Source organism: Syngnathus typhle, linkage group LG7 (assembly GCF_033458585.1).
Source record: "Syngnathus typhle isolate RoL2023-S1 ecotype Sweden linkage group LG7, RoL_Styp_1.0, whole genome shotgun sequence".
In the NCBI taxonomy this organism is placed as follows: Eukaryota; Metazoa; Chordata; class Actinopteri; order Syngnathiformes; family Syngnathidae; genus Syngnathus; species Syngnathus typhle.
The window spans coordinates 8616900-8639558 of record NC_083744.1 but is presented as its reverse complement, the minus strand read 5'-3'; the positions used below and the strand labels follow the sequence as shown (position 1 = coordinate 8639558).

Sequence of the window (22659 nt, the reverse complement as noted above, 5' to 3'; positions counted from 1 at the left end):
GCTCTTGTTTATTTCATGAGAAGTCTGCTTGGGCCCAGCGAGGGGCACTGATTGGTCGAACAACCTATTGATTGACACATTTAGATGCTGCCGCCGGGTGGCTGTTATGTGTTTTCCGCAATAGACTGGTAGGTCACAAGGGATGGAGCAAGGGGTGACAGAAGAGGCACAATGAAAAAGGGGAAAGTATTAATAGAGACTGAGAACCAGTGTCGCCTACTCATTCTCACAATAAACTGTTTCTCTTTGCTCATTAATCAGTCAGTGCTATCTACATCCCTCTTTTTACACTCATTTGCACTATATTATCCTTTAAATTAACTTTTTAAAATAAAAATAAGACCACGAGGTACACGTTTTAACTCTGCTAAGGAGTTGTTTTGCTGAGTCGTGTGTATGCTGGCGGTCATCGATGAGATGAGATGGCCAGTATCTGCTTTAGATACACTTCGCGAGGCTCGTGGTTGGCTTAATTTGAACCCAGTCGCAGTAGGAGCTATACAATTGTCAGTTCCACCACATGCTCTACATTATAATTTCCTGGAGCTACTGTATGATACCAATAGAATTCTTGCTGCTCTTTGTGCATTCCCCTCAGGGACATCTCTGGCATGCTCATAATCCCGGCATCAAAGCATTCATCCACTGTAACGCTGTTGTGTTTTAATGTTCAAAGTTAGACATGTGCAATGTTTCTGCAAAAACAAAAGATTTAGGGGGAAAATGTTATCCCTACACATGGTGGTGGCAGGTCACTGATGGTGTAGTGTTACAATCACCTGACTTTGTTGGTGCAGGCAGTGTGGGTTCACTTCCCTCTCATTTGTCCATGCTGGCTGGCAAAAGCAGTATAGAAAGTGATTGAATGAATATCGGTGGCAAAATAATCGTCAGAAATTATTTCTTAGTTTTCGTTGTAACTAAAGGCATATTCTGTTTGGTCTTGAAAGGTGCGTTGTAAGTTGGCTTTAAAGACCTTCCAATATAGACAAATTGGTATACGATTTTGGAAGAGTGCCTAGAATCCGTTTTTATGTAAATGAGAGAAATCAACTAATTATGTTTTGTCCACACAAAGGGTCTCATCTGGTTGTTTGAGCCGTATCACGAGCTCCACAAGGTCATTTAATTTTCACTCAATTATGAATGTGGCTGACCTATAGGTCTTTGGTTATTGTCAATTCCGTCTGGGCAGCGGAGTGAGGACGTGGGTACATCTGCTCCCATTCGATAACTAACGTCTCGTCTGAAAGCCTTGAAAAGGCAAGACACGCGTTATTAAGCGGCATCAACTGCGGTGTGATTAAAGGGGTGTGACTTGGCATGTAAATGTGTTCCCAACATACCTTAATCTGTCAATTTAATATGGGGAAGCTCTGCAAATGCAAAGTCATAGCGTTAAGCTTTTTCACTAGAATAGTGGTCGGTTGGCTGATGTTTCCATTTGGATGCTAAATGCTGCTTTATGGGGAGGGGTCTTGTTTTATGTGGATGGTGCTTCAGTGTGTAGCAGTTTCTTCTCCACGATCCGTAAATGGATTTTTGTCAGATTATGTGTGGTGTGTAAATAAAAATTAAGATCTATTTCTGCGTTTGGGACTGATTTAAAAGTAGATTCCATATCTGGGTGGCACACATATTTATTGATATAATTAGATATCGTGGTTGTTTAGCGTGGTTGCGTTGGAGAGGCAACTTTCCTGGACGAATAATTTTGTAGATAATGCATGAAATGCGGGATTGCAGATATTTTAAACAAGATTTACTCATTTTCCTCTTTGTGAATAATCTCTCAGGTACGTGATACACTGCACCTCAGAGATTTCAGTCCTTTGGTGTTCTTTTGGTGTCCTTATCTGTTTCTGAATCCTACCCTAGCTTTGCCCTTAATTTATTTCAGTGAGTGTGTAACCTTTGAAGCCCTCCTCTTTTTTTTCCCCTCATCATACCTGGTTTCTTGGAAACCGGTTTGTGAAGTGACGGGGCAGGTACTCTTATGGTAAATAAAGTCACCGAACTGTCAAGTCAACCTGTAGTTGAAATCTGGTCTATTTTCAAAAGGAAAAGCCCAAATGTAATTCAAATCAGATAGTATTGTCGGATTCAGCATGCGGAAAACATTGCAGTTCTGGAAGGAAGTATGCTCAGGTACTGTGGACTTCTTTTTTTCTTCTTTACAGTTTACGAGATGATCAGATTAGAAGTTTATTGTGGATGCTTTTGAGTTTTATTGTAGGAACCATACACACATGCTGCATTGTTTTTACGTCAGAACCATTTTAAAAGTGTTCTCTGAGTTCCCGTCTGTATAAGAACACTGTTGAATTACAAAGCTGTTGTCATGAAAAGAGTCTTCACTCTGTCCATGTCAGCTTGTTGCTATGGAGGGGGGAAGCACAGAAAAACAGGTTTGCAATAGCATGCATATGGAGATTATAGGGGTGTTTTACTCCCATTTGTTTGAGAATGAAGTAAAAATATAACATTGGAGAAGTATGTATAGTTACTGATTATTGCCATACAGGCTATTTTTCATATGTAGTCTCAGGAAAGGTTTGTGAAGTGTCTTGACCAAGGACGTAACGACACATGGTTCGAACAAAGTTGGTTTTGAACTGCCAACGCTCTGGTTTCTGAACGACCCGCGCTACTGCCTGAGCCACGGCCACCACGATATTGATCATTCCCAATGTTAGCTCTGATTGAGTTCCCATCTTCTCTCGGATTTAAAGTGGACAGCTCTTCATGCTTGCTTAACAGCAAATAGAGTTTTCATAGGCTAAACACAAAGCCAAAAACAGGGACGGTCTAAACCACCTTGAGTTCCAATACTTTTGCTCGCAAACCTAAAGTGCTCTGTCTTGCGCTGTTTAGCACATATAAATGTACATCCAGTGACATGAAATAAAAGCTGGAATTCTGAACTTTTGTCTCATATTCATCTTTTGATTTGAAACTCAAATGTCTTCAGTTTCCAACAAAAACAAGGGAATTGACTTTTGCAAGGGACGGTATGTATTGTAGATATCATTGTCCATCATTGCTATGGTTTACTGGCAGTGATACAGAATGACTGACTCACAAAAAAGCGGAACAACACGTTTGAATTTGAGTAATTTTACATAATGTTTGTCATCACCACAAGAGAAGACTTTTTTCTTCAACAGTTTTGTGTTTCTCATGGCCCTGTTATCATTTCATGAAGGTTGACAGTCAGCTCAAGGTTGCATAACGGCAATGATTAATCTGATGTCCGTTTCCCTTCGCAACCAGTCAGCACCATTTACTATTGTGCGTCTGCCTGCCTGTACCCAATTGTGTTCAGTCTATCGTGGCCTTTTTTCTAGTAGGTTAGCCAAACGTTGCTGTATGTGAAAACAGGATGTTGATAGTATGGAGAGGATGTTTTGGAGCAAGCCATTTGCTGGCCAGTAAATGTCCTCCTCCTTTTCTAGAAACTAAAGATGTTGTCAGTTTGTATTTTGGCACGCTGGACACCCTTTTTGTTTTCCGGGTTTCATGCCATGCACCTTTCAGTACTGACATGGTGACACTTCCCACTTGAAATAATAAGAGTGTGATGATGTTGGTCACGTAGCCGAGCATCTGGTGACAGTATCGCGCTTAGTGTGTTCTTTATGCAAATGTTATAATAGGAATATGGATGTTTAAGCTGCTTTGACATGTTTATAGTTATAATAAAGAAACTTACAGCATGTGTGTTTATGGGTGCACATGTAAACAGCAGGGTGCCTGTCATGAGGACTCCAGATGGCAAATGGAGAAAGCTCTAGTTTAATCCCTGAGCCACAATATTATACCCCCTTCTTTACCTACACACACACACGCACGCACGTGCACGCACGCACGCACGCACACACACACACACACACTCGTTTTGTAACAGCCTCTGTCTGTAATAGGTCAGTATTTGACTCAGGCTCAATCCCATTCTTTCCTCTTAACCCGAAACCTTTGTCTCGTCCCTTCCCCTTACTCTTTGGAGAAATGAAGACAAAGGGTAAAAAAAAATAAAATAAAAGGGAATTGGGAACATACTCGACTCATGACGTCATCATTTGGAGCCAGGAAGACTAGTTTGCTCCGATGTGGTTTAAGCTTCATAACACTCAACTCAGAATATGTCATATAAAATACAATAAAACCTGAATTATACAGCACATTTCGGAACTTTTAAGCCAAACATAAGTGTCATTACAATGAGAATCAATAAATATTACCTGCATGTATGTGCTTCTCCTGTATTTTTATGCACCAATGTTGACGCCTGTTGCCGAGGGGGCAAACTGTGTAGAAGTCATGTCGTGTTGGCAAGTCGAGGGTCTGTCGTCGTGCTGTAGGGTCGTGCAGTCTTTTTTGTGGCCCAACCCCTAGTTTACGGAGAATCTTGGTTCTCATGAATTTCTAGGGGGATGGGACAAGATGAGATGTAAAGGAGCATAGTACCCATATATTGGGATTGAGGCTTAGTCTGCTTATTTTCCTCATTACTAGTTAAAGAATTAGAGATTTTCCGCATACATTTCCAAGTACTGTAAAGCACATTTATTCAATAATTATAAAGCATTGAATCTTGACTATTGCTGGGTATAATGAAATATGGGGTCCTGTGAATGGATGGATGAGTCATTGTTTACACATACGGAAGATTTTGAGTTCAAGACTAGGTTTTAGTGCAGGTCAAAGAAACTGAGAAACCACCAAGGATAACAATTATGCCATGATCCAGCAATTCTACAATAATAATAAAAAAAAATGTAAGAATGGAAACACAATAAACATCAACAAAATATTTGTTCACATCTCCTGTGCTGTCATAAAATATGAAAGCAGAAAATAAACAACATAAGATTACTAAGCAACATTTATTTCATATTTCCATATCCGCAATTCACTATTAAAGTTCTAGAAATGTTAATGGTCAGTATGCTGTATCTTATCTGATGATGATATACATTCCGTCATGTAGCGTAGGATAACACAGAGTGACGGCTGATGAGTCAAGAAGTCAGTCAACATCACATTGTGGCTTTCTGCAATGTGACAGTCATCAGGGCGTCAGCTGGAGCCCAGTGGAGTGTGTTTACATACATGTCCAACTGATTTATTGCACTGTGTGTGGCGTGCACACTTACATGTTTACTGCTTTGCATTGCTTACAGCTTTGATTCTTTGAGGGGTTTTTTTTTTTTACTTGCTATTGAGAGTGTTGCTCCATTATTGTTTGAGTTATGTCTGATTTCTCCTTTGAGTCCTCATTGTTTTTTATGCTATTTTCTCTTTAATCTTTTCTATGCATATTAACGGGCTGTGTATAATTATTGTTAGCTGTCCCCATAGGCTATGCCCTACATATCCCAGACAGGCTAATTAGTTTCTGTCTCCAAAGACTGTTGCTTTGTGTTCTTCAAATAAACAAGTTATGGTTGGAGTTAACAGGGGCCTCACCAGCTTTGCATTTTTTCGATGTGATGGTTGTGGATTTGATTTGTGATGTGCTGTGATGCTGTCATCTCGTTTGCATCATTGTAATTGTGGATTCCGACTCATGTGCTTGCAGAGAGCAACGATAACGTGGCGTGTTTCCAGTCCAAGTGTGGCGATGAAGAAGCCTGTGTGCCTGTGAAAATTGAGCCAACCACAGGTAAGATGCTTCACTTTCGCACTCACCTTGCAGCCATCCTTTTATTTGTCTATCTTTCATGTCATGGGAAAACAGTCCATTTCAATCAATTGATTTATTTTCTTTTGTCTTTTTTAAGCTTCAATATTCATGCTGTAAGGAAATCAAGTTTGCATCATTGAAATTGTGAATTCTGTCACCTGTTTGCAGAGAGGAACGATGATGTGGTGTGCTTCCAGTCCAAGTGTGCTGATGAAGAAGCCTGTTTGACTGTGAAAAGTGAGCCTTCCACAGGTAAGATGTTTCACTCGCACTCACCTTGCAGCCATCTTTTTGACATTGACAGCTATTGACATCAAAGGACCATTTAAATTGGGCTGGCACAAAATGTGGGAAAAGCTTCTTCTTTTTTTTTTATCCTTCTAGATTTTTTTTTTTAATTTAGCTTGCAACATTTTTGAGGGTCCACCTTTCTGGTAGTGTTTTCTTAGTACAGTATGCCGTAGAAAATATTAAAGTAAAGAAAATATCAGCTATTTAAACAAATGTGCTGGGGTGTACTTTTTGATGTTGAGTAAATGTTTGCAGTTTGCATTGATTATTTGGTGGGATGTTATGTTACTACAAGTTCTGTAGAGCATTGTCTGTCCATTTTTTTATCCCTGCCTTCCTCTTGCTCCATGCATTATATAAAAGTTCAAACCGAGCTATTCTCAACACCCCACAAACATGCAAGACGTAATATATTCTCCAACAAGACATTGTTTACGGCATTTGAAAGAAGACATGATTGTCTTTCTTTCTTTCTTTCTTTCTTTCTTTCTTTCTTTCTTTCTTTCTTTCTTTCTTTCTTTCTTTCTTTCACTCTTTCTTTCTTTCACTCTTTCTTTCTTTCTTTCTTTCTTTCTTTCTTTCACTCTTTCTTTCACTCTTTCTCTCTTTCTTTCACTCTTTCTCTCTTTCACTCTTTCTCTCTCTCACTCTTTCTCTCTCTCACTCTTTCTCTCTCTCTCGCTCACTGGTGTGCATTGCTGTCTTTGCCTCTCATAGCCTCATTCACCTTTTTGTTCAGCTTCTTCTTTTTTCTTGAATTCTTCCTCATTTTGATCCTGCTGTTGTAGCTTCTTACAATGCTGACATTGTCTGCATCTAATCTTATATTGCCTTCTGGATTAGAAAATGAGGCAGGGTTAATCTGAACAGAGTCTGGTCTGGTAGTAGTCCCCCATGCCGGCTGCTAATGGTGCTCTGCCACACTTTCTATACCACACGCGGGGATACACACACAGGCTCGTGTGCACACACACACAGAGTTATGGTGGACACAACAAAAGCTTCGCATAAAGCCAGATGGGACACACACCCTCTAATCCCACAGGGGGATGTAGGGCATCTGACAGTGATAGAAACCAGGTCCAATGGACGTGTCTAATGGTTTGATGCGTTTTACGTGATAATGGACAACATCAGCAGCAGGGGTTGTCACCGTCAGCGTCAATGAGAGGCACATGCTTTTGAATTTAAACCAAGACAAGTTGTACTACTTAAACTGGTGAAAATTAGTGATGGCCTCTTTGGTCTCATGACTACAGTTGCCGTAATGTTGGGAAGCGATGCGACCTTGTAATTTACTAGTCGTACTAAAACGTACTGAAACATTTTGGCAGAGCAATGTGTACAACCAGTATGGATCAACAAATTCATCAATTGATCCGTATATAAGGCGCTCTGCATTATAAGACGCACTGTGTTTTTTTTTTAGTAAAATGTAAGTTTTTAGGTGCCCCTAATAGTGCGGGAAATAGGGTACATATGTCTTAGAGCAATATTTCACCACTGAAACTGAAAAGCAGCAAATTCTGTGTCCCTTATCGTTTAACCACTTTTACGTTCAGATAAAAAAAATCTGACAAAAAAATCAATTTGTGACGACAGTTAAAAGCCAAAATGTCCAGAAAAAACATTAAAAATAATTTCAGCCATTGAGAGTGTGTTTATTTGTGGACATTTTACTGCGATGCTGATTTGTATCAGTGTTCAAGGCCTTAAACTCATTAGTTTCGATTTATTTCCACTCTGTTTTAATGACACCCAACAGGGTTGTTTCTGGCAATTTATTTTTAGCACCATCGAGTCACATTCAGCCTAGCAACACTCGTCATCCACAGCAAGACTTTTGTTTGGGGAAATTTGCATTTCATTTAAACGCATTTGGCATTGCCAATGGATTTACTCAAGTGCAAGTGATTCAAAAACCAGTTTGCTGAAAGAGACATGTAATACATGGTGTTCCATCAGCTTGCATGTTTTTAGAATGGCATGTGCAGTCGGGTGGTTGCACACGCTTGCCTCAAAATAAACGCAGATGTTACAGCCATTTCAAATGGCGTTATGTCAGAGCTTTCACAACAATGTCTTTGCAGGTACCAATTGAGAACTGACCCACCCCCGTCAAGCAGTACCAATACATACAATATACTATCGTAGGTTGTGGTTTGTATTTATACTTATTATTACAGGGGGTACATTCCAGACCCACTTGTGTTGGGTATAAATATGCAGAGACCATTAAGGATTGTTTATATGTGGTTTTGCTGCTCCCATTTGTTTTGAAAACAAAAATTTATTGGAATACACTTTAATTATTCCTTAGCACCTAATCTCACTCTTTCCCTCGCAATTCTCCAAAAGAGGTCAATGTTCTCATTTCAAGCTCTATATTACTCCCAGTTGAGGTTTAGTATTTAAACGCCACAACTTTCAACACAACCCAACCATATCATTTCATCGAATCAACGTCTGCTATCTTAATGCTAACATTAAGACGAAACACCAAAGATGGACTAACGGGAATTGAGCAGAGATGTCAGTTATTTTGAAACATCAAAGACCGAGGAGACAACAATACACAGTCACAAAAATGAAGAACAAAAATGAAAAGGGCCAAATGTGAGAGCCTGTGTTCCTATTCTTCTTTCTGTTGGTTTCGCTTTGTCTCTTCTAGAAGACCGCCCTGCTATAGAATGTTGAAACGTGGTACTACACAGACAGATAATTCCTCATCTCATTTGTACCTTTGGCTAAAAAGCAAAACTGTTAATAAAGTAATAGAAATCCTGCATTTCTCTGTTGCAGCAAGCTGGTGGTGACACTGCTGTATTCCTATTTAACCGAATTTTCATTGATTCCAACTTGTTTCTCGCTTTTGTTTGCATTGTCTTGTTTATTTTGGCTTGCTATGTTTGCACATGTACTTGGCCTGGGGACTAGACGTTGTGTGTGGATGAGTGTAAGCGTGCACGTGTGTGTTTGTGCATGAAAACATTCTTTCCCGTGGAGTTTTTAAATGGTCCAGAATGATGATATGCGATAAGAGACAAGATTGACCAAGTTGTTTTTTTTTACACACTTTACTTTGTGTGTGTGTGTGTGTGTGTCTGTGTGCGCCCGCTCGTGTGCGCCACTTTTTGTAAAATGTAAGGTGTGTGAGTGAGTGAGGGAGGAGTCTGTAACAAAGTCTCTTCACTGAGCGTCATTCTGCAACAGCCAGCACTGGAATCAACAAGTCACCAAAACTTGGTGCATTTTGGGACACACATAACTGCTCACTGAGGATACACATGGCAACAAAGTGATATTTTTATTCTTTTTCCTGCTCTACCTGGGTGAGTGAACTCCACAATCTTGAGAAAATGTTTAGTCGTAGGCAGAGCACCTGTTCAACACTTTGCTCCCAAGTGTGTTTTGCTCCCGTAATTGCAGAGATCACCATCTTTGACCTACTCTAGGTTCTTGCTGGACTTTTCTACCTCAACTCTGATGTAACACAGGGCTCTAATACAATGTGTGCACGAGCCATTTTCATTGCTTAACGTTGCATGCATGTGTAATTTGCTCGCCCATCAACAAGCAGCACAATGTGACATTCCTTGTGGTCCGAGTGTGGTGAGACGACGTGGCGTGAGGTCAAAGCGTGCATTTCAAGTGCCAAAGAGGGAGCAAAAATACAGGTGCCCTTTTTGTTTCCCAAATGGAGCTAGAGGAATGAAATGAGGCCAATCTCGTTTATCAGGTCTCTAGTTTTCAACATTTCGTCTCACCAGATTTCCAGCAAGTGTAGTAAAGGTTCATTCAGCTCACCATGTTATGGTTTGTAATAGTGAATTGTGTTAAGGTTTGCATTCTTACAGAGGGTTTGGTTGGTCATGTGGTGATTCCTGTTTTATCTATGCAATTAGTGTGACTGTGAAATTATAGTTGCATTACGCAATGTCGTTTACCAATTAGTTCAACAAATGAGATCTCACGTGGTACAGTGTCATCTGTTAACATCAGTAAACAAGTATCCCATTAAGATTTGAATCAACTTTTGCAATCCACTGTGTATTCAAATTACAAATTTTGGGCTGCATCGTGAGCCACTGTTTAGGTACCACATCTGTGGTTAGTAACCCAAAAGGGCTGAAATAAACAAATACAGAAGTGAACCTGGTCTGAAATTGACATGTCATGTCTGCATTGCTAAAGCGGTTAAGATAAAATGAAGTGCACTTCATAGATGCAGCCAGCAGAGGCACTGTGGTTTCAGTCTCAATTAGTTTGCTCAACTACTTTGTGCATTGACAGGACATCAGCATTTCAAAGTTATTTCTTTTTGTATGCACATGTTATTGCAGTAGAAGCCTTCAGGAACTTGGCAGGATATAAAAATACATTTTACATCCTCAAAAAGCAACAGGTCGGTTGTCATGGTAGCTGTTAAATCTCAAGTTCAGAAACCAAGGTGAAGTTTGGTTTGACTTGTTCTTGTTTTTTGCATAATATTCGCACGGATCATTATTTTTTACAATCGAGAACACCCTGTCTAGCACATGCTTTGCTTTTTTGTGTGGTTTATATTTTCCCAAGTTAACAAGACTCAGATCCAGCCAGCAGGGCTTATTCCTGCAGAGGCACAAACCAAGGAGGTGAATCAAAGCGTTTCTGCAGGGCGGCGATGCCTCTGGCTGGTATTAATTTACTGTGCATTCTACCATTCAAGTCAGGATGCTTTTAATGAGAAGCTGCTCGAGCTGAGCAACACGTGTTTTGGTAACGAACTCGAGAGAGCTATTGTTAGTTGCAGTATACTGTCAAGTGTCACAAAAACATGACAAGTTGCATTCCAATGTATTAAGTACATGCAGATTTACCAAAAACAAGAACTGCCAAGCTGTTTAGTAGTCTGGGTTACGTTTATTTAGTTGGTGCTTTAAACTTTGCATTGATTAACATTGCTGTTTCTTTTATTTGCAAGAGTGCACAGTAGCAGAGCTATGGTTTTGGCAAACGTCTCATTCCAGCTCCAGAGCAGACTGGCATGATACACATTGAAAACAAGCCTCCAGGCTGGGACAGACTCACCCCCTGCCATCCTCAAGGGTGAAAGTGCTTTCTGAAACACAGCCTGTAGCCTAGCTACTGCTTTATATGGCATCCTGGATAGGGGATAAAAATGGTGCTTATCTTCTGGAGGTTTTCTCATGATCTCTTAATGTGACCGTGGGAGGCAAGAAGGGGCAAGCGCACACAGTGTAAATCAAATTCCTGAGGCTGTCTTCGGAATTGATCGGTCATTTTTTAGCTGCTTTTTTTAGAGTTTGCTCCCCCAAACTTAGCATAGAGCTGTTTCCACTCAGATGATGCCAAGTGCTGTTGTCTTTAATTACGGTCAGCCTGTAAAAATAGGCTCTGACTATAGGAGTGTGTGGCTTTTTTTCTTTCTGTTTTAGACATAGACATTGACAGAGATTAGTGTGCAAAAAATACAAGCTTTCTACTCTGATTACCATCGAGGTTTACAAACACACATTTAAGAAGTAATATGTGTAAAGGTGCAACACACTATTTTGTGGATGTCTACATGCTAAACTTGTCAACTTGTTCGAGTTGAGCTGTTCCAAAGATGCAATATTTTTAAAAAAATTAATGTGTCATGATATGTCATTAGGTGTGCTGTGGAAAATTACCCAAATACGACCCCCCCGCCCCCCTCAATTTTAGTTACCACATTCTTGCACCATTTAAAACAACAATTGCCTGATTTATACCGACGGGAGCCTTCCTCACTTCCACATGGAAATGTTCCAAGCTTTAGTGATAAAGGACTGACCCAAATGATAGTTGTTTAACATTCTGTGGCCTGGATACTTTTAGGCTTTAAGATTCAGCCTCCACAAATAATCCAGCACATGCTGTTTATTCAAACAAGCAAAGCAAGGAAAGCAGAAAGCTACTCTAATTTCTCCATCCAGCTCTGTATAGAATATTGATACTATTTGGTAATCACGCACCACCTTTAAGTGAACACCTTACATGGAAAATGCAATGTTAAACAATGAGAGAGTTTTAGACCATATAAGGATGTGTGTGTGTGTGTGTGTGTGTGTGTGTGTGTCTGAATGGGCATTTGTGTGCATGAGAGATAGAGAGCGGAGCAATAGATCAAGGCTACTGTTAACACTGCCAGTCTGTGTCCGTCGCTCCATTACCTCACTGTTGTCTAGCTAAATAAACAGCACTGCTGCACCAGCTGGGACCAGCTGGTTGGATGGGAACCTCACTGGACCATCAGCTGCTCAACCATTATCTCGGGCTGATGACTGCAGTTTGAATTGATCTTAAGATGTCTAAATCCTGTAGAGGAGAGGTCATACCATATCAGTATGGGACCGATACTAATGGCTTATTTTAAGATATTGTGTCCTTGTGAAGGATGCTGATACCAGCCATCGATAATTAAATGGAAAAGAAATCTATCTGACATTCTGAGTATTTCGTGCCAGTGCGGCTGTTTGACATGGCAAACCTTAGGTGTATCAGAAAGACCGAAAGGTCATTTTCAGAGTTACGTATTAGTGGTTTCAGTACTCGCTATGGGTATTGGTGAATATTTAAAGGTGAATACTCGCACTGCTATCAGTTTAAAAAAAAAAGCGGTATCGAATACTATCTCTAAACTCGTATCCTGAGTTTGCATGCAACACAAGTAAACTATTTCTGAGCAATAAAATCATCTAAAAATTCACGGCATGACAAAACGCAATCATACTGGAAGTGTCTATTTTAATGGCCATGGTTCCTTTCTCCTTGTGTTGTACAGCTGCAGATAGTAGTCCGTCATGCCCGCACAGTAGTAAATCCAGCGTGCATGTGTGTCTGACTCGAGCAAGCAGTGAGGGCAGCGAGAGAAGCCGGGCCGGCGTCAATGGAAGGAGTTCTGGCAAGAGGCCGCTGTCACAGACCAAACCGCCAGGTAAGCAATGTTGGCTGACTAATGACTGCACTCATGTACATCAGTTGTTCTGTAGTTAGAGGTTAGAAAAAGGCACGATCAACAATGCACTGACAGACTAATTTGTCAAGTCATTGTTTTCATTTTAAGCATTACCATTTTTATGTGTCACAACATCCCCCTCATTGCATTCTCACCATCGTAATTCATACATCAGTCGCAGTGTAGTGTTTAGCAGTGCTCATGTCCCACCCGGCGAGGGGAAGCGGTGAAAAGAGGAATTAAAAGATTAAAAGATTAAAGTCCCAATGATCGTCACACACACACCTGGGTGTGGTGAAATTTGTCCTCTGCATTTAACCCATCCCCATGTGATTTTAATCCATCCCCTGGGGGAGAGGGGAGCAGTGAGCAGCAGCGGTGCCGCGCTCGGGAATCAGTTGGTGATCTAACCCCCCAATTCCAACCCTTAATGCTGAGTGCCAAGCAGGGAGGCAATGGGTCCCATTTTTACAGTCTTTGGTATGACCCGGCCGGGGTTTGAACCCACAACCTTCCAGTCTCAGGGCGGACACTCTTCCACTAGGCCACTGAGCTGGTCAATCTGATAATGTAAGTTTTTAGGAGACCGGTGAACGTTGACCTTTGTCCCGCTTTTATGATTCCCGGTTAATCATTCTACACAGATAAGTCCCATAAGACACTCCTTATGCAGCAGTTAATCATGCTGGATATTTCCACTTCAAACGTGAACCCTGAGAAACATGTTACTCATAACATATTGTTTAATTGAGCGTTTCCTCCAAGCCCAAAGTAAATGCCACGTAGCCCACGGTGCCCCCCTCAGCCCTAAATATGCATTGCAGCGGTTTCTCCCTCAGGAAATACGCTGCTCTCAGCAAAATCCAGCATTATTTATTTTTTATTTTGTCCTTAGTGCCTCCCAAGCCAGCATACCTTCAGAGCCCGGTGACAGAGCTCTCATCCCCACTGGCTCACAACCAGAAACCCCAATTTAGACCGGGGATGGAGGAGGGAGGAGGTGGAGGAAGAAGGGGGGCGACAAACCGGGAGAGAGTGAAAGTCAAACACTCCAAAGTATCAGACCTCATCAGCCGATTTGAGGAGAACAGGTAGGAATTAAGGAGCCTTTTCCTCTCTTCTGCTGCGTAGGAACTGCAAGCATAGGCCAAGCCTATGTTCTGCCCATGATAAGAACGAATTGGAGAGCCTTCCAATGGTTACATTTGTCTTATTGGGAATACGTTATTTCACTTGAACTGGTGCACCTCATTTCTTCAAGTGTCCTCACACATACGAGGACATAATAGTTAGTCCCTGAAAAACATTAAATAGTACTCAGTTTCCAAAGGGGGATATTTTTGATTGGTTAACTGTCTATTGTTTCACTGTCCTGGAAAGATAGTGGTTAATCATTATTACTGAGAACTCAATAAGAGTCAACAGTAGAATTGATTGCAGTGTTTTTAGAGACAGTAAGCACTTGTCCTTAATTCAGAGGTCATTTTGAATTTGGGAGCCAAAAACTGTTTAGTCTTTACAAGAAATAAAATAATTTGGTTTTGGAGCATAAATACTGTAGAAAGAGAGAGGAGGGGGTTTTGTGAGTCTTTGGGTTAAAATAGAGGCAACTTGATGAGGCAGCTCTTGTGTATTTTAATTATAAAGTAATATTTTAGTCATTATTGTATTGTTATTTTTTTCCATTGTTGTCTTGTACGTTTTATATACAGCTTGTGGTTGTTGATAAAGTACTCAAGAACTAAAGTTGAATGATCAAGTTGAGGTATCATACAAGTTTTGTGGGACATTGTTGCTTCAGTTGATCCCATCAAGTCAATTTGATTTGAATGGCCCTCAATCACAAAAGAGTCTCAAAGGGCACGACTCTCCCACTGTCAATATATTGATTGAATTAAAAGGGTCATTACGTGACGTGCGACAATCCGAGGAAATATTGGGACACAGGCAGTTTGCACTTAGAGTACATTGTACTGCTCAATGTACGTAATAATGCAGCAAGACTTTTGCTGTCGTAATAAGGTTGACACCTTGAGGCGGCGCAAACGGGAAGACGTCGTCTTTCCCAACATTTCCTATATGTCAAGGATGGAAAGCAGAAGTTCTGCCATCAAAGCGCTCCAACTGATAGTAGTTCAGACAAGGCCGCCGAGAAGAACTGGGAAAGAGATTAGCACACATTTACAGGTCAGTCTTTGGCGAGGGGATGAAAGCTGATTTGAGAAGACGAGGGCACACCCGCCTCCTCATTCAGTTGTGGGAGAGCAGTCAGTGTCGGGACATGAAAACCAAGGTGAAGAGGTATGGCTCATTCGGCGGCACCACCACTCTCATCTGTCATTTGATCATATTCACCTTTGTGATGTTGTCACATTATTTGAAACAAAAATGTTTACATTTTGTGAATAACCGCCTTTTTCAAGGTAAGCAAAGACGTGTTACTAGAAGCTCATCACTAGTATCCTTGCACTGACTCCAACAATAGACCCCAGGAGTCACTTTTTTTAACCAACTTTTATTTTAGACTAAAGAAAAAGTAGAATCTTATCATTCTGGACCATAACAGGACTGCTGGGATTAGTCCCCAAGACGCCCCGCAACAAGAGGCAGTGCCCCGCAGCTTCTGTGAACAGAATTAGCCTTCTAATGTCTTAATCTGGTTCACATGGAACTTAACGGCTTCGAGGCGGCCACGTGGTCAACTGCCCGGACTGCTTTTAAAACTGCCTTAATGTATGTCATCTAACATTTGCTGGGCTTTAACCGCGTGAAGAACTTTGTGCGTGCGCAAAGCGGAATATTCAGCAACCTCTTGCTCGCCGAGAGGTAAGGGTGATGACGTTTCATATTTAAACGCAACAGGGGACAAGCAGTTGCGCCAGCGTGTTGTTCCTCTATTTATACACGCTTCCTGTTTCTGCCGGACGTGCAGAGAAATGGTGACCGCCTCCTAGAAAATGGAAACAGAAATTCTGATCTGGTTGACTGATATCTGTAATGGTTTGTTACTTTACAGATAGAAATGACAAGCACTAATACAAAGCGCTCATGTATTTTGAGGAAATAAGGCTAAGTGCAGGAGTACAATTATTTGGAGGGCTCTCACGTTTGAAACAGCTGCTCTCTATGCAGGATGTAGAACAACTGTGCATGTGTGTTTCTGTTTATTTTTGGCACAATGTATTTTTTCCCCATCCGATTTGTGCTTATAAAGCTAGTGGAATGAATGTGTAAGTTGTAAGACAGGTGTGCAGAACTAGGACAACTTCTACCTCTGGGGAGTGAGCTGCTCCTGTCCTGCTCATTACTGTACCTCACACACACACACACACACACACACACACACCTCACACCAACCTCACAAGACCAACAGAAGTCTGGAAGTCAGTGCGAGTTTTATTTTTAACTTGCATGCAAAGGCTCTCCGCTTTCTCTCCCCCTCACTTCCTGATTGACAATGTCAGCTCGAAGTACCGACATACTCATCTTTTTTGCATTTTCACGATCCTAATCGTCTTCCTTTTTCTTTGCTTTTGCAGCAACACGGTCAACAAGAGGGACAGCTCGTCTTTCAAACAGAGCAACAAGTCAGCCAACTGCAGCCCAGCCGCACACCGGAACTCCCACAAGTTGACGGAAGCGGCCAAGATTGAGGAGAACCACTCCACATTAGAAGTGGCTTCTTTGTCATCCCAAGTGCAGGATGCTCATATGCCCGCAGCTAACGGGGTGCTAGGGCAGATGGAGCAGGGCAAGGAGGAGGAGAAAAAGCCATGCAATGGTGAAATAGTGCGAATAGACAGTGCAGAGCTGATTGATGGAGATATGGGACGCACAAACAGGAGGGACGAGGACTCGAATTCACGCACGGACAGGACTGGTTCGGTTAGTTCCCATGAGAATGAGGAGAGTGGAAGTGAAGCCAAACAGGAACATGCAAAAGAAGAGGCGAGCACAGAGCAGAAGGTGCGTGCAACACTGCTGTTTGTAGTCATGTGTGTGTCATGTAAGCATTGCTGTTTGAAGTTGCTACAGGTTCAACTTCATGTTAAATATACTGCAGACACACAGATAACAATTATTTTTAATTAAGCTGTTTTTTTTTCCTGTAAATTGAGTATGATTCAATTACTGGTTTAGTCTATAACATGAAAATACCACTTTCCTTAGCCACTACAGAACATATTTACTGGTCAGAGGCTGACATCAGAGAATTTGGACAATTCTAAGTTAAAAAAATCTCTCTGAATGATTAATCACTTATCAAAAATGTTCATTTGATGAGCTATTAGCAAAAAGCCAGTGTATCAGTTTTTGCAAAATGTTTGTCTCTATCTCAAGACCTGAGAGTTTCATTATTCTGCTAGAATTCTAAGTGATCTTGATGGGAACACCAAAGGCACTTTGTAATGATATTTATATTTATTGATGGCCTTGGGTGAATCCTCAACTCGAGATTGCAGTTCACCAAACTGATGCGCCAGAGAAATGACAATGAACATTGGCTTCAGGTTACTGCTCGTGTAGCGGTGCATGCAGCAGTGATCAGTATGAAAGCTCGTCTGTCTTTATGTGTCCTGTAATTGACTGGACATCAGGTCAGGTCTGCCTTTCACCCAATTTCAACAGGATTATTTTACTCCCACATTTCTGAGCAGGCTTAGAAGTAGAAATTTAGTGGAATGACTGACATTGATTAATACATCACAAGAGGCTCATGACATTTCCTCGATAGTGCCGACTGTACTGGAGAACAATACAACTACAGGAATATAATGCTGGTTAAAACAGCAAAGCCCCGCATGGTGTGAGGCAGAGGCACAACAAATGAGTTAGCCCACGGGAGCTAAGGATTATGTCGCTGTCTACGGATTATAAATATCTCAGGTCCAGATCAATGGCAGCATTCAGAGGAGCCACTGCCTCACTCAGCTGATCTGACCATTGATGTAACATTGAGGTGGAATCTTCCATTAGGTTAAATAAGAGGCTTGATTGCATTACTGATCAGAATACTTCATCACAAAATGTGGCCCCGATATCAGCGTTGACTATACTGTAAATATCCACATTTGTCTGATCTTTACACAAAAACTGATACTTGGACAGTTGTTGATTGGGTTACATTTAGTTGGGATTGTTTTCTCTAGTTACCTTTAGTTGTCTACCTCATAATGCTTGACTTCTGTTTTTGACTAATTTCCCTTCTTCCCATTGAGAGCCCAGCCGAGCTGTATTGCATGTTAACATGCAGCGTATGTGCAATCAAACACCAGACACTCGTGATAGATTTAGTACAATAAAGTAAATACAAATCTTAAATTAATTTTTGATTTAAGAGTAAAAACATTCTTAATCTTATCACAAGCAATTATTGTAGGTTTTTCTCTCATTAATAGTGGGCAACCATTTCCTCTGTGTTTATGGTTATGTTGCTGGAAGTATTTTTCCGTAAATATTGGATGTTTTTTTTTTCACATGACAATCAAAGGCGAAATCAACGGAAGAATGTCATAACGCTAAATGTCAAATCAAATTGCTCTCAAGTAAACCTTGCGCTGCCCGCAGACACTCGAGGGCATTCTTGTATGCGGGAATTGATCTATGTTGGAATGTATTGACATTTGTATTCCTTGAGTCCATTTTAGCATTTTGGCTTTGTATCTTTGTAACACAAGGGAACATGTCATTAGAGGTTTGTAAAGACAGCCCCACGTAAGAGCTCCAGACTGATGCCACAACCACACTTGTACTTTAATTTAAAATCCTCTCTCCATCTGAGCTGTGTGAGTGTATTGTCTCATTAACAACCAAGATGTGACTTGTATGTAAAGTTGCTTTCTAATTTGTCTTCATGGTTTACAGGAGACAAATGAGCAGAAACTCTTTAAGATTGCCAGTGAGCTCTTGCACACAGAGAAGGCCTACGTTACGAGACTCGACTTGCTGGATCAGGTGAGATTTGCTTCATGTCACGTCTCTGTTTTGGGTGAATCATGTGCTATGAAGTAGAAATGTGATTAAATGTGTTCTTCCTCTTTAGGAATTCTGTGCCAAGCTCATGGAGGAGGCAAATAAAGGAACATTCCCTGTGGATGTAGTGAAAAACATCTTCTCCAACATCTCCTCCATCAATACTTTTCATAGTCAGTTTTTGCTTCCTGACTTAGAGAAACGGATGGGAGAATGGTGAGTTTGGGGTTTTCAAATGATTTTAGTATTTTCTTAATAGAGCCACGTGAGGATCATAACTGCTGAAGCCAGCCGAGCTTTCCACACACAGTCCTCTAGGTTTTGAATCCCACAAAAGAAAAAAACGAAATGTGCACTCTGCCTCCTTGCAGGGAGTCCACCCCTCGCATTGGAGATATCCTGCAGAAGCTCACACCCTTCCTCAAAATGTATGCGGAATACGTGAAGAACTTTGACAAGGCCATGGAGCTGCTGAAACAGTGGAGTGACCGATCTCCGCAGTTTAAGTCCATCATTCAGGAGATACAGGTCCATTAAAAGTTCTTTGTTTTTACTTGACAGCAAAGCACAAACTGAAAGCCTCAGTGAGGTTGAAATTTGTTTTCTTGCCGTGTGCAGAGTCAAGAGGCTTGTGGCAGCCTTACACTTCAGCATCACATGTTGGAGCCTGTCCAGAGAGTGCCTCGATACGAGATGCTCCTCAAAGACTACCTGAAGAAACTTCCTCAGGATGACCCTGACAGACGGGATGCAGAAAGTAAGAAGAAAAACACTTCTCAGAACACGTAATGGAGATGCAAGGGTGGAAATGCAAGTATTTGTGGACGAGGGCCACAGTTGCTCAGGTCTTAGGTAACAACCAATCACAGCTCACCTACTTTCTGAGTTTAGTCATGTTGCAAGATGAGCCATGATTGGTTATTTGGTGCTCCCCGAGCAACTGTGATGTCATTTTCAGACAGCAAGGGAGATGGATAAAAACGGGTGGATTTTGCTGCTTAATTTTTTTTTGCAATATGAATCGGAATGCCGTGTTTAGCCCAGCAAAGGAACATAGAATGAATCATTTTCTGGACATCAACTATCTTATATGTGTCGTTTGTGATTTAATACCAAGTTTCCCTTCGACTTTCCTAGAATCCTTAGAAATCATCGCCACAGCAGCAACTCACTCCAACAGTGCCATTCGGAAATCTGTAAGTACGCCCAATAAAATACTACTCACATTTAAAAGCCTTGCCTCAAGTAGACACTTTTCACTATTCAGGAAAATCTGAAGAAATTGATGGAAATTTACGAGATGCTCGGGGAGGAGGAGGACATTGTTCATGCTTCTAACGAGTTCATCAAAGAAGGTCACATACTGAAGCTGGCAGCCAGGAACACTTCAGCCATGGAGAGATATCTCTTCCTGGTGAGGCCAACACAATAGCAAAATGTGCTAAAGTGACTTTTTTTTTTTTTAAATGTAAATTAGCATCCTACCGAAACTAATCAACCAAACATTTTCCTTGATGGTTTGATTTTATGCACAAGTATTTACATTTAAACCATAAAGCCTGTTTGTTTGTTTTTTTATTTATTATAAAAGGTCACCTTTAAGGTTCATGCAGTGTTTAAATCTGTTGTGTTTTCCCCCAATCCTTGTACTGCTGTAATAAAGTTCAACTCTTTTTTTTGTTAGTTCAACAACATGCTACTGTATTGCGTACCCAAATTCAGCCTGGGAGGACCCAAGTACACGGTTAGGACACGGATCGGCATCGATGGGATGAAAGTTCTGGAAACCACCAATGAGGACTACCCTCACACCTTCCAGGTTTCAGGGAAGGAAAGGACTTTAGAGCTACAAGCCAGGTAGATCTAAATAAGAATCCTAGTTATTGCAGCTGATGTCATCATCCGGCCTCTGGAATTAAAATATATTTTACTGGAGCAGCAAATAAGAATCACAACCAAGATGTCTTTTGGTACGCCAAACACTATGATTCACTTAGAAAGAGAATGTTAGGCTTAAATGAGAAAAGTCATTGTTCAAATTTAGACCCCATAAATGCCTAAAAAAAAACTTTATGACCACAGCTAACTACTATGATGGTCAGAAGGAAGTTCTCATACTTGAAATGTTTTTTGTTTTATTTTCAGCTCAGAGCAGGACAAGGCGGGCTGGATCAAGGTAGGTGCGGTGACATCATCGCTATAAAAATCGAATTAAGCCTTTCATTGAATTCTATATTTGCTTGAAAAGTTACTGATGTATGTTATATTTGGGGTTCTTCAGGCATTCCAAGAGACCATTGAGGTCTTCCAGCAAAAAAACGAGTCGTTCAAGACTGCATCCAAGGATGTGGAGGAGGTTTCGGTTCGTATCACGTACTTAGAGCAACTCCTCATGTTTAGGAGCAACTTACTCAATGTTTTTTGTTTTGGTTTTGTGCTGTAGAATGCTGAGCTGGGGAAGCGTGCTCCTCGCTGGATACGAGACAATGAAGTGACAATGTGCATGAAATGTAAAGAAACTTTTAATGCCCTTACACGGCGGAGACATCACTGCAGAGCTTGTGGCTATGTAAGTATTGAAAGGTATTCGAGCGGATCTCATTTAGAATTTATTTTGTAATATTTCTCAAATTTCTCCCCACAAACCACATATTAATGAGGTAATTTTAATATTCATAAATATATAAACCAAGCACGCTGTGAGACCAAAAACCCTCAACCAATCATGGCATGAATAATGGCAACATTGGTCAGTTAACTTGTCAATCAATCTATTTCCCGGGTTTTATTTCCATGTTGATATCCATGCTTGCTCGTAACTTGTGATTAAAAAATTTGGAGCTCTGGCTTAGTCGGAACGTTCCCTGCTTGACTTCTGATGGAAAAAGACCGATGAACGTCGTGATGATGGTTCTCGCCTAAGAAAGCCTGTTTTTGAGGTCTTATATGTGAAACATGACGCTCATGCATGTGAGTGTGAAAGTGTTTCCTAAAAACAACAGGGAAGGGTGGGGAGATTGGGAATTTGCAGTGTTCAAAAACTGACAAATAGGCTCTGGTTTCTGAGCTGTCGGAAAGATCTTCCGTAATGCCTTTAAGTTCCAAAGCTATTGCATGCATCCTCAATTTTTTTCGAATTTCGTTCTGAGAAGTGATTCGTTCTGTGTTTTTTCTGTAAACATAATGGTGCCATATTCTAATGTTTCTTAACGAGCTTGTTCCACGATTATTTTTCTATTTACAATTGTGGCCACTCTTTGTGTCAGGTTTCCTTACTTGTCCTTCTCCCCAGGTGGTGTGCTGGAAATGCTCCGACAACAAGGTGCCGCTGGAGTACGATGGCAACAAAGTGAACAAAGTGTGCAGGGACTGTTATTCCATCCTAACAGGAGAAACAATTGCGGAGGGCAAGAAGAAAGGCATCCTGGAGGTGAGCAGAGAAACATCTAAAGGAGCATCGCCAGTTGTGGAAGAGCAGCCCATGTTTATTTGTGACTTTTTTTCTTTTAGATTGAGGCAGCTCAGTTCACAGGCAGCAGCATCATGTGTGGCTTCTTGCAGTACTGTGAGAAGAACAAACCTTGGCAGAAGGTGTGGTGTGTTATACCTGAGAAGGAGTGTCTGGTGCTCTACCTCTACGGAGCTCCTCAGGTAAAAGGAATAGAAATGTCAGTTCTTGAATCCGTCAACAACAGAAATAAAAAGAAAACAGAACAAAAATCAATCA

General features: G+C 41.0%; 1 protein-coding gene across 1 annotated transcript in view; it reads left to right on the top strand.

Annotated features, from left to right (window-relative positions):
* The window catches only part of fgd4a (FYVE, RhoGEF and PH domain containing 4a), a 32957-nt gene that overhangs the window by 8588 nt on the left and 1710 nt on the right, over positions 1–22659 (top strand). The window contains exons 2-18 of the mRNA XM_061284143.1: positions 5582–5665; positions 5855–5938; positions 12786–12938; positions 13855–14050; positions 16499–16925; positions 18825–18914; positions 19003–19148; positions 19304–19460; positions 19551–19689; positions 20070–20128; positions 20200–20346; positions 20617–20789; positions 21078–21108; positions 21214–21294; positions 21376–21501; positions 22225–22362; positions 22443–22583. Coding sequence (XP_061140127.1) covers positions 5582–5665; positions 5855–5938; positions 12786–12938; positions 13855–14050; positions 16499–16925; positions 18825–18914; positions 19003–19148; positions 19304–19460; positions 19551–19689; positions 20070–20128; positions 20200–20346; positions 20617–20789; positions 21078–21108; positions 21214–21294; positions 21376–21501; positions 22225–22362; positions 22443–22583 — 2372 coding nt within the window. The remainder of the gene's footprint in view (positions 1–5581; positions 5666–5854; positions 5939–12785; positions 12939–13854; positions 14051–16498; positions 16926–18824; positions 18915–19002; positions 19149–19303; positions 19461–19550; positions 19690–20069; positions 20129–20199; positions 20347–20616; positions 20790–21077; positions 21109–21213; positions 21295–21375; positions 21502–22224; positions 22363–22442; positions 22584–22659) is intronic.